The sequence below is a fragment of the Amblyomma americanum genome, chromosome 9, assembly GCF_052857255.1.
Source record: "Amblyomma americanum isolate KBUSLIRL-KWMA chromosome 9, ASM5285725v1, whole genome shotgun sequence".
Taxonomy (NCBI): Eukaryota; Metazoa; Arthropoda; class Arachnida; order Ixodida; family Ixodidae; genus Amblyomma; species Amblyomma americanum.
Window position 1 is genome coordinate 111,132,552 of NC_135505.1, and position 13,486 is coordinate 111,146,037.

General features: G+C 46.9%; 1 protein-coding gene across 10 annotated transcripts in view; it reads right to left on the minus strand.

The window, feature by feature from the left end:
- Window positions 1-10,149, minus strand: part of LOC144104072 (uncharacterized) — an 85,271-nt gene extending 75,122 nt beyond the window's left edge. For all 10 annotated transcript variants that reach the window (XR_013308428.1, XR_013308429.1, XR_013308427.1 and 7 more), the window contains exons 1-2: window positions 9,385-10,149; window positions 1,076-1,185 (exon numbers count right to left, since the gene is read on the minus strand). Coding sequence is in view for 5 of the 10 variants with exons in the window: in XM_077636863.1 (XP_077492989.1) it covers window positions 1,076-1,185; window positions 9,385-10,012 (738 nt within the window). In the remaining 5 variants the exon portion in view is untranslated. The remainder of the gene's footprint in view (window positions 1-1,075; window positions 1,186-9,384) is intronic.
- Window positions 10,150-13,486: the final 3,337 nt, after the last annotated feature.

Here is a 13,486-nt window from a genome sequence, read left to right on the forward strand (position 1 = left end):
TAAACGACACCTGTTGTTAAACCAGATGCGTGGGATCAGGCCTAACTTTTACTGCCGCAGAAGCATATGCCGAGCTACATTTATTTTGTTTTATTCATCTTGCTAGTCGTTTTCACTTTTGTATCCAATCCTGCTGGAGAAAAATGACGACTGCAGCATTTTCAAATAAATGCTGGCAGACGAGGCTCATGATCTGAAGCAGCTGTTACAGCAATCTCAGTTGCACCATCTCCCATAGGCTTGAATGCCTGCTAGCATCACATGATACTCAGACTGACAGAGTTTCAGATGTATGAAGAGCTGAGCCACACTAATTTTTGCATCAATCGATGACTAAGCGAGCAAACCACCAGGAGGCAGCTAAGCATTAACTGCATACAAACTAGACATCACTGTTACCACCAACCCCTCCTCCCAGTACAGTAGCTTCCAATCACTTCACACTGCCATGACACAAATATTTATTGCAATAACAGGCCAAAATGACAACCTGCATTCACTACCATCCCAAGACTCAGCAACAGAAAAACTTCGCCAATATGCTGGACAATAGAAACTTAAGGCATAACAGCCATGGAAGGAGGTACGGAGCCATAAAAAAATCTTCCTCGGTTACTTTTTAGAACCGGTGCTGCTACCTAGAGAGTAAGGTCAAAATTATATTTTCCCCTCCTCTTCCGGAGCTCCTGAAAAGGGAGCAGTAAGTGCGAACATGTTCTAAGAAAAAAGAAATTAAGAGCTAGCACAATAAAAGAGGCGGCACAAAAAAAAAAACAGATTCACGTGGACTTCGACAGGTGATAGCACTTTTAAGCAATCATTAGCATACACAGCGCTGCAATGAACAGACATTAGCATACATTATGGCAGATTTTCCTCCACGCTTTGGAAATTTCATAACTCTGCCCATACTGGACATTTCCCAGCACAAAGCCAACATTCCAAATGTGGCAGAACATATTTAAAAGCGTGCTCCGAAATCAAAATTATCACATCCCGAACATTTGGAAGAAATTGGCAACACAATTTACATTCTGGGTCTAAGCAGGATATGGGGCTCAAAAATCGGGCTCACATGCTTGTTGAGATCTTCAAGTTGGTGCTGAATGCTCCTGTACTGAGCAAGGAGCTCTTCGTACGATGGTTCGTCCTTGACTGAATTCTGCAGGAACTTGGGCTGCGACTCTGAACGCCCAAGTGTCAAGGAACATCAGAGTGTGCAACAGAAGATGCACAGCAAATGCCAGTACCATTTCTCTATTTTTAAATTTCTTTCAGCGCTCAGTAAGGCATGTTGCTGGGCAAGTGTCAAGGAACATCAGAGTGTGCAACAGAAGATGCACAGCAAATGCCAGTACCATTTCTCTATTTTTAAATTTCTTTCAGCGCTCAGTAAGGCATGTTGCTGGGCAAGTTGGTTAAGCACCTTTGAAACTTGGAAAGAATCCGCCTTGGCACAAGTAAAACCACACACACAAAGGAAAGACAAGGAGACAACGGACGAAAATACAATTTGGAGCACCTTCCTCATGTTTTGTAGCAGGAGCTCAACACTGAGAAATAAGGTAAAAATGCGAATATACACGGCATTTCAACCAACTCGTGACAAGGCTTGAAAACACAACACCGCACTGTATGCAGCTCTGATTAGCGCAGGGTTGAAGGCAGTTATCTAGACCATTTTAATGCACCTATTTTGCCAACTGTTTAACAAAATTGAAGCTGCGAACTAATTTTTGCGTCTAAATTTGGCACTAAATTTTATTTATGAAAGCCTTAGAAAATGTTGAGAAATGCCCACTTCAATTGTTTTCTTTGATTTAACTTAAGCACCATTCCGTTTTTTTAAGCTTAAAATTAAGCCCATGAGATATAAAAACTGTCAGGTGACAGAGCACTGCAGCATTGCGATGTTAAATGGCACCTTCAAACGTGCTCTGATTGAAGGCGGTCTGTTACGGAAAGCCGCAATGAATAAACAGGCCACCGACCACAGCGATGCTTGCGAGACAAGTGCGGGTATTTTTCTTTGTCAGAAGTATGATGCTGCAGTAGAAGCGCAACCTCGTTAGGGTAGTCAACAAAGCCATACTAACCACGCCACCACTGTTTCGCAGCACAGAGCCATGTACAGTACAGATAAAACCTTGCAGTCAGTCCAACATGGCCGTGCCTCTCATGACGAAGAGTTTTGTCGTGCATGCGTGGCCCTGGTATCCCGTCATTTTCCTCCACTCACGGTCTTGCCACTGCCGAGTGCACCCCACGCTCTTCGCTGCTTCCCATTTAATTAAAGGAACACCGAGGACAAATTAAACTTGACTTGTACCGATAAATTGCCTTATTTTAACGATCAAGATGCTACTTTCATTTAAAACGAAGATTTTATAAGCTAGAAAAGGCCAAAATACTAAATGAAATATAGGTGTGGGTACCACCAGCCAATTTAGCAAGCAAACTGTGGTGCGTCGACAGAGTTTTTTACTTTTTTACGCATGGTTCCCAGAGGTAACGCTATCCACTGCCATTCACTTCAAAATGGCAACAATAGAGTTATTTTTGTCCAGACATGACAAGTTTGAACGGAGTGGCGGAAAAAGTTCTAAACTCATTTTTCTCAGCAAAAAATGTGTGTTCTGCTGTCGGATGAGCATGAAATTTGTAGAGCCAAGTCTACCGGCTTAGTGCATTAACCAGCGAAGACTTATGACTTTGGTATTAACCAGCAAAGACTTATGACTTTGGTTTAGCAGCCACTTAGCCCTGGATTTGGTCGCGGAATCTACATCGTCAGCCGTAAGAGAAAGCCTAGCCATGTTGATGCGAATCAGCAAAATCTGATCTGGCCACTGTCACCTCCCACCCTCTCCCCTAAAATGGAGATGGACATCCCCGTCTCCATTATGTCACCTGCCAATTCTGGCGGGTGGTGGCCATTAGAAATTTATACTCATATTTAAAGTAGCCCATGGCTAACGAAATTCATGAGCAAGAAGAAACGAAAAAGGGCGCAGCTTTAGCAGTTAAACCTCAAGCAACAATAACCGGTAAGCTAATCTAGCTCTTCTTTTGTGAAGCAACATGATAGATATAAAGTGTCAGTCACTGGGTCTTGCTTACTGTACAAGGATCCACATCGTCGATGTCACGAATTTTGAATTCTGCTTAAGTACGGGTCGACCACCTGTCACTCTGCTTTCATGCCAACCATTTTCAAATGCCAGATAGCGATTTGTTTCTTGTCCATTCCCTTACACCATAGAGAAATGAAAGCCTGGTTCACATGAGGTTGCCACCATCAACCAAGCAAGCGCAACCTTATCTTAAAATTTTACAACTATCGCAATTCTATACTCAGTTTCATACATAGCAGGCAAAGCAGCGGATGCTATGGAAGTGGTGCGTCTGCCAAACCATATTACTCCGCCACATATCATTAGTCCTTCTCAAAGCCTCGGTGAATATTTGGACGAAAATAAAGAGCAGTATAAAACGAAGTGGTAGCCCTGAAAATTATGGTCGAAGATATGAGGCGCTCAGTACTTGGACCCGTTATAATTTTCACCGTGTGAACTATTTTTTAGGCGCGGATTTTTTAGGGCGACTCGTCCTACCAGTCACATATCAGACCGCCCAAGTCATTCTTACTTCCCGAAGTCTCGATGAGTTGGAGGACAAAAATCTGCTAAGACATAAAACGAAATCCAGGAGATTGCCATTCTCAGCACTCAAGACCTGTCGGAACGAAATATGCTTGTGTTCCCTTTGGTTGCACGGCAAACTACTTTCTGGGCGCGGACTCAGCATGTGCGAACCGCCGTGCTAGCTTTGCAGCATTGCCTGCTATGTATGAAACGAAGTATACCAAGGCTGCCTACAGGAGGAGTCCTCCGTAATGTCACCATACGGGATTACTTGAGAAGCCTCCTCTAAGTCGTAAAAGTCACCACTTACTACAAAGTGTTAGTGTTCAGTTTAATGGCACATAGGCAGCTAAGGCCATCATGTGCCAAACACAACTTGCAGAATTTTATAAAGACGTGAAAAGTGATCGGTGGTGCAAAGGGCCTAAAAAGTTACTTTTACTACATAATGATGATGAAGGAAAGACACTTTAAAAGTGACCACTAGTAACAGCTTTGAAGGGGGTCAGGTAACCTCAGTGACAATCCTTGGCAGGGCAAGGATGTCGAGGCTCCCAACCAATGAAATAGACACCTCAGCATTCACCTCAGGAATGAGAAAGTGGCTGAGGTGTACCAAACATAAGTGAGGCACTGGGATACAACTTAAAGTCTATCAAGAAAACCCGCGTCTTTTAAAAATCTAAAAACATACGGCACGTCAACAATTGCATTATCACCTAAGAGCAGCAATGGATGAAAAGGGATGTGGTCATAAAAACTGACCAAAGCACTTTTTTTTTCAGTTTTTTGAGTTTGGAGCACGACAGTAAAATATGGTTTCGTGTGAGCTTATCTCCACGTCTTTCACAAACAGGTTTGTCTTGTTTCGTCAGCAAGTAGTTATGTTTTAGGTGTGCCTGTCCTATGAGAACGCAACACAAGATTACTTCAATGAAACGTTCCTGGTGTCTGCATGACTTCGGCTTGGTTTATGGTTTATAGGGGTTTAATGTCAAAAACCGATTCGGGCTATGAGGGACGCCGTAGTGAAGGGCTCCGGAAATTTCGACCACCTGGGGCTCTTTAATGTGCACTGGCATTGCACAGTACATGGGCCTCTAGAATTTTGCCTTCATCAAAATTCGACCACCGCGGCTGGGATTGAACCCACGTCTTTCGGGTCAGCAGCCAAACACCATAACCACTGAGCCACCGCGGCAGCAACATGACTTCCACTCCCACAAGGTGGGCTTTATGAAGTGTAGTTTGTTGGGTTCATTATCCCACCCCTTCTGCTATTTGTTCTTCAATTTGTTATGTATCAACTTCATGCAGTCTGTATAAGGTATGTTCACATTTTTGATTTCACCACTCCGAGCTCGTACAGTTGCTGAGTCTGCTCTCTTGTTACCCTCCGTGCCAATGTGGCTCGGGACCCAGCAGAACCTTATCATATGTCCTTGTGTTGTGACTTTTCTATTTTGTGTATGGCGCTGCCTACTAAGGGTTCAAATGCATTTCTTGACAGTTCCCTCCGAGTAGGCTCAGGGAATCTGTGTAGATAAAACTGTTTCCAATGTTCCCAGAGCCATACACACTGCACAACATTCGGCGGTAAAGATTGATACATAACTTGGCAATCTTACTATTTTTTCCCATTTCCCCTGTACTACTGCACTTTCTATGTATGTTGTTGTTTCCGAGCCATCAGTGTAATATTCCACGTAGCTTGCATATCTCTCTTTCAAAGACATTTATTCTTGTAAGTGTTCCTGCGGTGTTTGTTTTTATAAAACTGTGTTAGCGTGAAGTCACATGCAGCAGGAAGGCGGTACCATGGCGACAATGGATCGAGTCTCGGGGCAATTTCAGGTAGAGCATCTAGTATTGCTAGTTGTTGCAGTCGTTTATCAGTTGTGTTCTTGTACTTTAAAAATGATTGTGTGTAGCATGAGGAACTAGAAAACGTGGAGAAGTGTTCCCCTAGTTTGTCAGCCTGTTTGCTAATACTTGTTTATGAATCCGGAGCTGTTAAGAAAGGAATTGTGAAAGGAGAAAACCTGCCAATAAGCTTGCCGACTTGTTCCCACATTTGTTTTGATGTAACTGAACTATTTATGGACGACACGTAGTTTTTCCAGGAAGTTTTTCAGCATTGCGATGGATATGTTGTGCTTTTGAGCAAGCCTTTTTAAAACTATAAGGGTCACAGCCATTGGATACTTGCGAAAAACTCCCCAGGCTTTATTCTGTCTGATGGCGACTGTTTTAAAACCAAGCAAGCACGGTGACTGAGACTGTTTTGTATTTTGCTTGGAGCTTAACTCTGTGCGTTGCAGCATCGTTCTGAACTACTACAGCAACTCCACCAGAGAGCCTACTCGCCTGCTCACGGTCACGGCGAAAGACTTCATACTTTTAAAAATATTTTTATTCAAAGCTCCCTGCAGACACAGTGCTACAGGATACAGAGAATTTAAGCTATCTGTTGCATTGCTATAGTTATTCTGAATTCCACGGCAGTTCCAGTGGGTAAGGAACGCCATGATAATTTTTGGGAGGGATGTATTGAGAACCATAGGTTTCTCCTTGTTAAGGGCCTGTTATTAGGGTTTTTTCCTTTTTTGCGATCAAGAGAGCTCTGTTGCCACAGCGGTGGAGGCAAGCTCTGACTTGTGTCCATCGCCTCACTGGAGGCGTTGCAGTTGAGCGGGGAACCTGCGGGCAGGGGGGTTGTAAGCTTCTCCTGAATGGGGGAAGCCTTGCGGGCCCTTTTTTTGGGGGGTGGCATGACAGCTCACTGCATCTGCCAGGGGCACGGATGGCCCTGCCTCAGCCTCACTGTGTGTGAGCTGGACAGGTGCCGTAGACCAGTGTGGTGTGCCGCGCCCACGCACCACATCCGCGAAGTTTGTGCGGGGGGTGGAAGAGAAAGTGCGCTGTGACACTGCATAATGCCTTCTTGTCTCTTTAAATGTTATATCCTCTTATGTCGTTAGTGTAATTATTTTTTATTTCTTCCAGGCAGGACAAGACCTTGAATAAGCAGCACGGTTACCTTCGTAGTTTGCACAGCGTGGCGCGGCATCGCAGTCGTCAGATTGGTGGTCATCTGAGACACATTTAGCACAGGTGTTCTGGCTGCGGCCAAACCTTTGACATTTGAAGAAGCGTCTAGGGTTAGGGATATATGGTCGGACAGAGAATTTTGAGTACCCCACCTCGATTGTCTTCGGCAGGGTGCAGGAAGCAAAGGTCAGGAAGAACCAAGAGTTTCGTGGGAATTTCTCTGCGTATTTTGATTCTAGGTACATTACATTCTGATCTGATAGTCTTTCCATCATTTCTTCTTCTGTCAAGTGCAGAAAGTTGTCCGATATGACACCATGTACTGTATTTAACTATCTGTGCAGTGTTACAGAAACAGGGATGTAGAGGAGTTCTAGCAAGAGGTCTCCACTAGCCAATTTTGTCGCATCGTATTTTAGACCCAAGGAGTCTGTGAGAACTTTTGAAACTATGAATGGGGATATTAGTCTAGCTGGCTTGTCTTTTTGTTCACTAAGCACGATATGGTGCTTTGGGAAAGTTGGTTTCTTTTTGTTGAAAAATTTTGAGGTCACGTCGGCCCACCCTCTTTTCAGAGGACGATCGTTTGAAAGAAAGGAGGTAGCCATAAGAATAATGTTCTGCGGCCAAGGTGCCAGCCACCCATCCTGGAGCCCAACTACGGGACGGGACAGGAAAAAGTCTTGCCCATGCCAGCTGTACACCACTGCTATAACCAAATATGGGGCAACTCGGGGTAGTTACACAACACAAGGTTAAGAAGGAAAATACAAAGAAGAGAGGAGAAGACAGGACAGTAGTGAGAAAGAAGATAAAAAAGTGAAAGATGGAGGGGAGGTCAGGAAAAGGAGACTGCAGATTTCCCCTGGGCCAAAATGGTGTGTTCCCTCCGCCGAGGGGCCTTAAAGGTCTCGGCATCGGCTCAACCACCAGGATCCCCTTTTCGCCGAGCAGGGCGATGCCACGCACAGCTAAGCGCGGTTGTTCGGGTCCATGGTGACGCACTGCTCACCATCGCCCCCCCTGCGGGGATGTCCCTGCGGATGCTCGGGAACCCGTGGTGTCTCAACTCACCAACATCTGCATGAAACTGCCCCTGCAGGGAACTTACTACAAGGGCACAAATAAACTTATGGATAGGTGTCTACTGCTGTAACTTATGGTGTTGCACACAAATTCTCCACAACTTCTCAGTGCTCAGCAATTCGTCATTACAACTCCTCTATTCTCCTCCAATTGCATGAAACTAAGAAAATCACGGGCAGGTTAGCTTGTGGCTAATCAGAAATTATGCGCTGACATGGTTATCCCTAGTTTTGCACAGTTCGCCTTAAGTTTCCATGGTTTTGCTTGATTTGAACTGGCTCACCTTTGTTGGCATATCATATGACGTAAGTCAGTGAGATACTGCATCATACTAGACTCGTACTGCAGTACAACTGGCCATTTTCTATATTTATAGGTCACGGGCAGTCCTCTCCTCTTACTACTGGCGCAGTGGTGAAGCAGTTAAGCAATGCACCACTGCCCTGTGATGGCAGGTGCTGCCATCGGTAGGGCTTATGAGACCATGGTTACTCTTCCCAAGGAGCCCCTCATGACTAATCATTATTTGAACTGTCACTTGCCACTGTAGGCAGTTTACTTGTGATCCAGTAGGCAGGTTGTGATGGCATCACAAGGTCACATGACCTAGGTGGCCCACCCAGGTGTTTGGCACCCAGCTCTTCGAGGTCATGGAGACCAGACAGACAACGACGGGAAGGTTGGCACCTGCCCACAATGGCAGGTGGAAGCCCAAGTCCTAGCGCACTAAAATCACAAAGTGGAAGAAAACCTGACAACTTGGTACAAAGCATTTTCCAGTGGTCGCTGCTAAGCGATCATCTACTCAGCACGAGAAAGCAAATATGCTTAGCTGTCATCCCAAACAAACTAAGTTTAGCTGCAGGCTAGATTAACACCCAGAAAAAACTCCAGCAGAAACGCAAACTACAAGCTTGAGCTGTTAGCAGCCGACCAGTAATATACCAGGGACCTTGCACTGGTCAGCTCAAAAATAAGCTGCACCAGCAAGTCCTTACAGAAAATTCTAGAAAGAGCAACCATAAAACAAAGGAAAAGCCATATCGTTGTAATGACATTAGCAAAGGGAAAAAGAAATTGTTTATCGTGTACGGTGGATAAGAACTAAAGGGCGAGCCCATCACCTCCACAGGAATGATAAACAAAAGAACAAGGGATGACAGTAGATTTCCTAGAAACAACCTCGACCCGTATCACTCGTAACTGACAGGCGCGCTGCTCATGCTTCGCAGGCAGCACTACGTGGCACTGTGCTGGAGTCAAACGCGCTGCAATCAACGGCGACGAAGACATAAACAGGCCAAGGTCACACCCCGGCGCACGCCCCTGACCGCGGGGCGAGATTAGCAATCACAAATAATATAGTGAAGGGAACGTAGTACGACACTTGCAAGGGTTTTTGCCACATTCGCTAAGCGTGCCAGGCCGTTGAAAAGCCACCCCCGGGCCACATTGTAGTCGAGCTTAAGGCAGTACTACACGTGCCAACGTACGCTGCATACGTCAAAGCCCAAACGCTGCACGGGCCTGATCACACTCCCAGAATTGCTAACGACGTCACTTACGAAAGAGCGGCGCGGGTGGAAAAATCGGAAAAGGATACGGTTTTTTCTCGCGCCCTGTGAATGCGACGAGGGCGGAGAGGGACTGCGGTCGGAGCGCGACCGCTGAGAAGACGGGGCCGGCGGGAAGCGTCCTTTAGAGGAAGACGTATTCTCGGTGTCCCCCCTGCTTGAAGAAGCCGCCGACGATGAAGACCTCCGGAACCACGAGTAGTGATCGAGGTGGGACCTGCGCACGCCTCCTCGGCCGTCGACACTGCTAGTCCTACAAGCATCGCGGGATGTGAGCGGCGGCAGAGGTCTCGAGACGCAACCACGGATGCGACACTGAACGGTCGAGCGAACTACACTGCGCTCGAGTCCCGGGGCCCTGGAAGAGTGGCTAGGAGCGTTTCGGTCGTAGTGACTTCCGTTGGGCGGATTGGAGGCGCAGAGGGGCTTCTTGTAGTAGCGGGAAGACGGCGCAGAGGCCGAACTCCTGACCCTGGGCCGTGACTTTTGCTGCTGGTGTTGCGACGACGAGGAACGCGATGACGACTCGGCGATGCCGAAGGGTTTGGCCGGAGGCCTAGGCACCAGGGCAATACGGGCGTCGTAGTCGCCCATCTCCTCGGCATCCTCGCTTATTTCGCCTTCTTCAAGCTCGCATGTGGGAGAACAGGAAGCCATGACGGTACTGTGCGCCCAGGAGCAAGAGTGCCCTTTGCAGTGGGAGCGTTATAACGTGTGGAAGCACCTGAAACGCCTGCACACTCGCATAGGCGCAGCCATTTTTGCAGTGGCCGTTGGGGATCGGTTTCACGTGACTGCTGCTAGGCGCCGCCACCGCCGAAGCGCGCGCGTCATCTGCGAAGTCATCGTCCTCTGCGACTGGCGGGGTATTTGAACGAGCAATAACAGAGAAAAACTGTTTCATTAAAATAACTGTTTTCAAGTGTCTCTTGCCATTTATCTTCAGAACAGGGACCCTTGAACAAGGGTCCAGAGGGGGCAGCGCCCCCCAAGTCCCCGATTGCTTGCACTTGGGTCAGATTTCTGACAATTGAAACACTTCAGTTCTAGGACTGTTTTAATGCGAATCACAGTGGGGCTGAGCTACTTCGCTTCGTAGCCAGTTGTAAAGCATTTCGTATATGAGTAACCTAAACTAGTCATGTCTCAACAGAGGTCGACTGTCTGACCTGTGTACGGGATCATGAATATCAGAATTTAAACAAACCATGCACGAAATTTCTAAATGCAATTGATCACTGCTCGTGCATATAGCTTCCCACTTCACTTCGTTTTATATTGCCGTGAATATTTGCACCGTTTGTTGGTTTGGACTCTAAACCGCCGGCATGCGGCTTTATCATTTTATTTTGTAATGCGAGATGCGACCAGACTTATCTCCATTGATCGCGGCCCCGTGCAAATGCTTCCACATTTTTCTAGATTGTTGCAGTTGCTATTGGTTCTTTATCGAAGATTCCTTGCTATATTTAAATTGAGCGCGGCCAAGAACTGCAGGCATTCAGTTCGACGACCGCCGAGCACGCTTGTGGCTATCGCCGCCACCGAGTCATTCAGTGCTTAATGGGCGCGAGGCAGCCCCTTAAAGCAGTTTCTTTTGCAACCCTTTTCGTTGTCCTTCTGACCGCTGGAGTGTCGCCACCACAACTTGACAGTTTGCATCAACGTTTGAACATTGCAAAATAAAAAATAATAAAAATATACGATTTATTAGGTAAATGAGCATTAAAAAATAAATAACAAAATAAGCCCGAAGTCTTGCCCACCCCCACCCCCCCACTCAAAAAAAAAGTTTTGGAGTCCCTGCTTCAGAAACTCAATTTTTCTCCCAAGCCTGAGCAGGAACAAAAAATTCTGGCAGAACTAATCTTATGGCTTAGCTTGGTTTAAATTCAGCGAGAGCAGACGACCGACCGAGAAGCAGTGACGGGGCAAAGGGGAGGCGAGGGGTGGCAGGAGCCACCTCGAAAATTTCCTGGCCATACTGAAATCGCCATGTTACACCCCCACCCCCCCTCACAGGCACGGATGTATAAATTTCCTGGCGCCATTCCAGCCGAACAGTCGTCTGTAAGCAAGGAGGTTTAAAACACGATTAAGAGCACGTTATCTCTCTCTAGCTTACCCGTACTATCTGCACGCATTGAGAGCAAAGCATGCGACGACGACTCATTGATTGATATATCCTTTGAAAGGGTGTAAAAACTGTTTGGCGATCCTCTGTAGATCGTTTAAATACGTTAGCAGCCAAACGTTCTTTTTATCCGTGGTTGACACATTAAAGTTTGTTATACCCGAGGTGGTGCCCTTAGGTTCGTTACATCCGAGGTTCCTTATGTCCATCGAAAGTTCCTTATGTCCGAAGTTAGCACTAGAAAGTATGTTATATCCGATGTTAACACACGAAAGGTCATTATATCCGAGGTGGCATAACAAGGTTCATTATATCCGAGCTAATATACTAAGTTCGTATAGCTAGTATACTACGTTCGTAAGCTGGTGCAGGCGCCACTAGTTGTCACTGGCTACTGACAGACAGCCATCGCCATTTCCGCTTGCACTCACCACTCTAATGCTAACACATTAAAGACTAAGCGTAAGTCCCCTTACTGATGGCTGGAATCAAGCCAAGAGCGAAATTTCATCCGCACTCTCAAGAAGGTCGTGTAATGGTTCGTTCGCGCTAAGGTCACGGCTAGATTGCGGATGTCCCCGCCCTATTTGAAGGGTTAAGTCAACCATCCATCCATCCTTCCTTCCTTCCTTCCTTCCTTCCTTCCTTCCTTCCTTCCTTCCTTCCTTCCTTCCTTCCTTCCTTCCTTCCTTCCTTCCTTCCTTCCTTCCTTCCTTCCTTCCTTCTCTACACTGATAGGTGTATAGCCATGCAATCACAGGGCTGATCTCAACTATATGATATGGGGGTGCCCACAGGTGCCACCTGAGGGTCGAAATATTAAGATGCTAGAACAATGGCAGACTCGTCCGACTGGCCGAAGACGACGCCGGGATCCACGGACTCCTAGCCGTCGTGTAGGCGGGTGGCTAGAGTCCTTCCTGCATTTGTTCGGCATTAAAGTTATTCCATCCATCCATCCATGCCGGGCACTGAAACTGTAGGGGTCGATGAGTCAGCATCCCGTGCGTGAGACGGTGGGAAGAAGCACAGCATTCCTTGGACACATTCGCCTATGCAGGAAGGGTGGCCGGTGACAGGCATCACCTGTGGCCGATTGTCAACCGCACTAGGGGTCATAACTGAGGTTGTTTCCAGGAAGGCGCCGGATTTACACCTGCGGAAAGGGACTCCGCGGTCCGTCTAGTTTGCTTGTTTGTTTGTGCTTGTTTTTACCTTGAAAGAGAGTTTGGCGTGCGCTATCAGGGTTGTAGGGCGGGGCGCGCGATTCGGAGAGCCAATCGTTTTTGTGGAGATCGCTCTTTGCATCGCATATTGTAAATATTTTGATTACCTTTTTTTTTTGGATTTCGTGTTTTGGGGAAGAGTTGTTAACATGGTCACAGTTGGAGGCGGCAGCACGCCGCAAGCCACCAATAGTGTTGAGGCTTGCTGCTATTGGATGCGTCCCAAGTGCGAGAGAGACTCCCGAGAGCTTAAAACCGAGCCGGACAGCCCAATCCGTCGTTCTGGGCTAGGTTTAGATGCTCTGCATCTTCGGCTATGCCGAGGAGGGAAGACTTCCTTGTTAGCCAGTTCCACCTTAATTGCCACTCTGTGTAAATATGCTGTTTTTTGTAAATATCATGTATTAAACTTAAGTTCATTTTCTCGTCGCAAGTCATTTCCCCGTCACCGACGAAGCACCTCAGGTGCGACTAGCCCTCCCTTCACGAAACCGTCTCGGACGGGGCACCCCTGGTGCAAGGGAAAGGACCAAGCGAGCAACTTTACTGAAACAATATAGGAGGCACTGCCGATGCGTAATTTCGGCCGCGCGATGCACTGCTCTTCTAGTGTACTGTACCCGAGTGGAAAGACGGACAAAAATGAGCAGGCACAGGATGCTAGACTGTCGGAGACCGGACGGGGCAAGATGGAGATGTAACCATGTAAACAACGCATTGCAGAAATCTGCACCTCACTTGTACCTTTAAAGTAAACGCGTGCACTTTTGA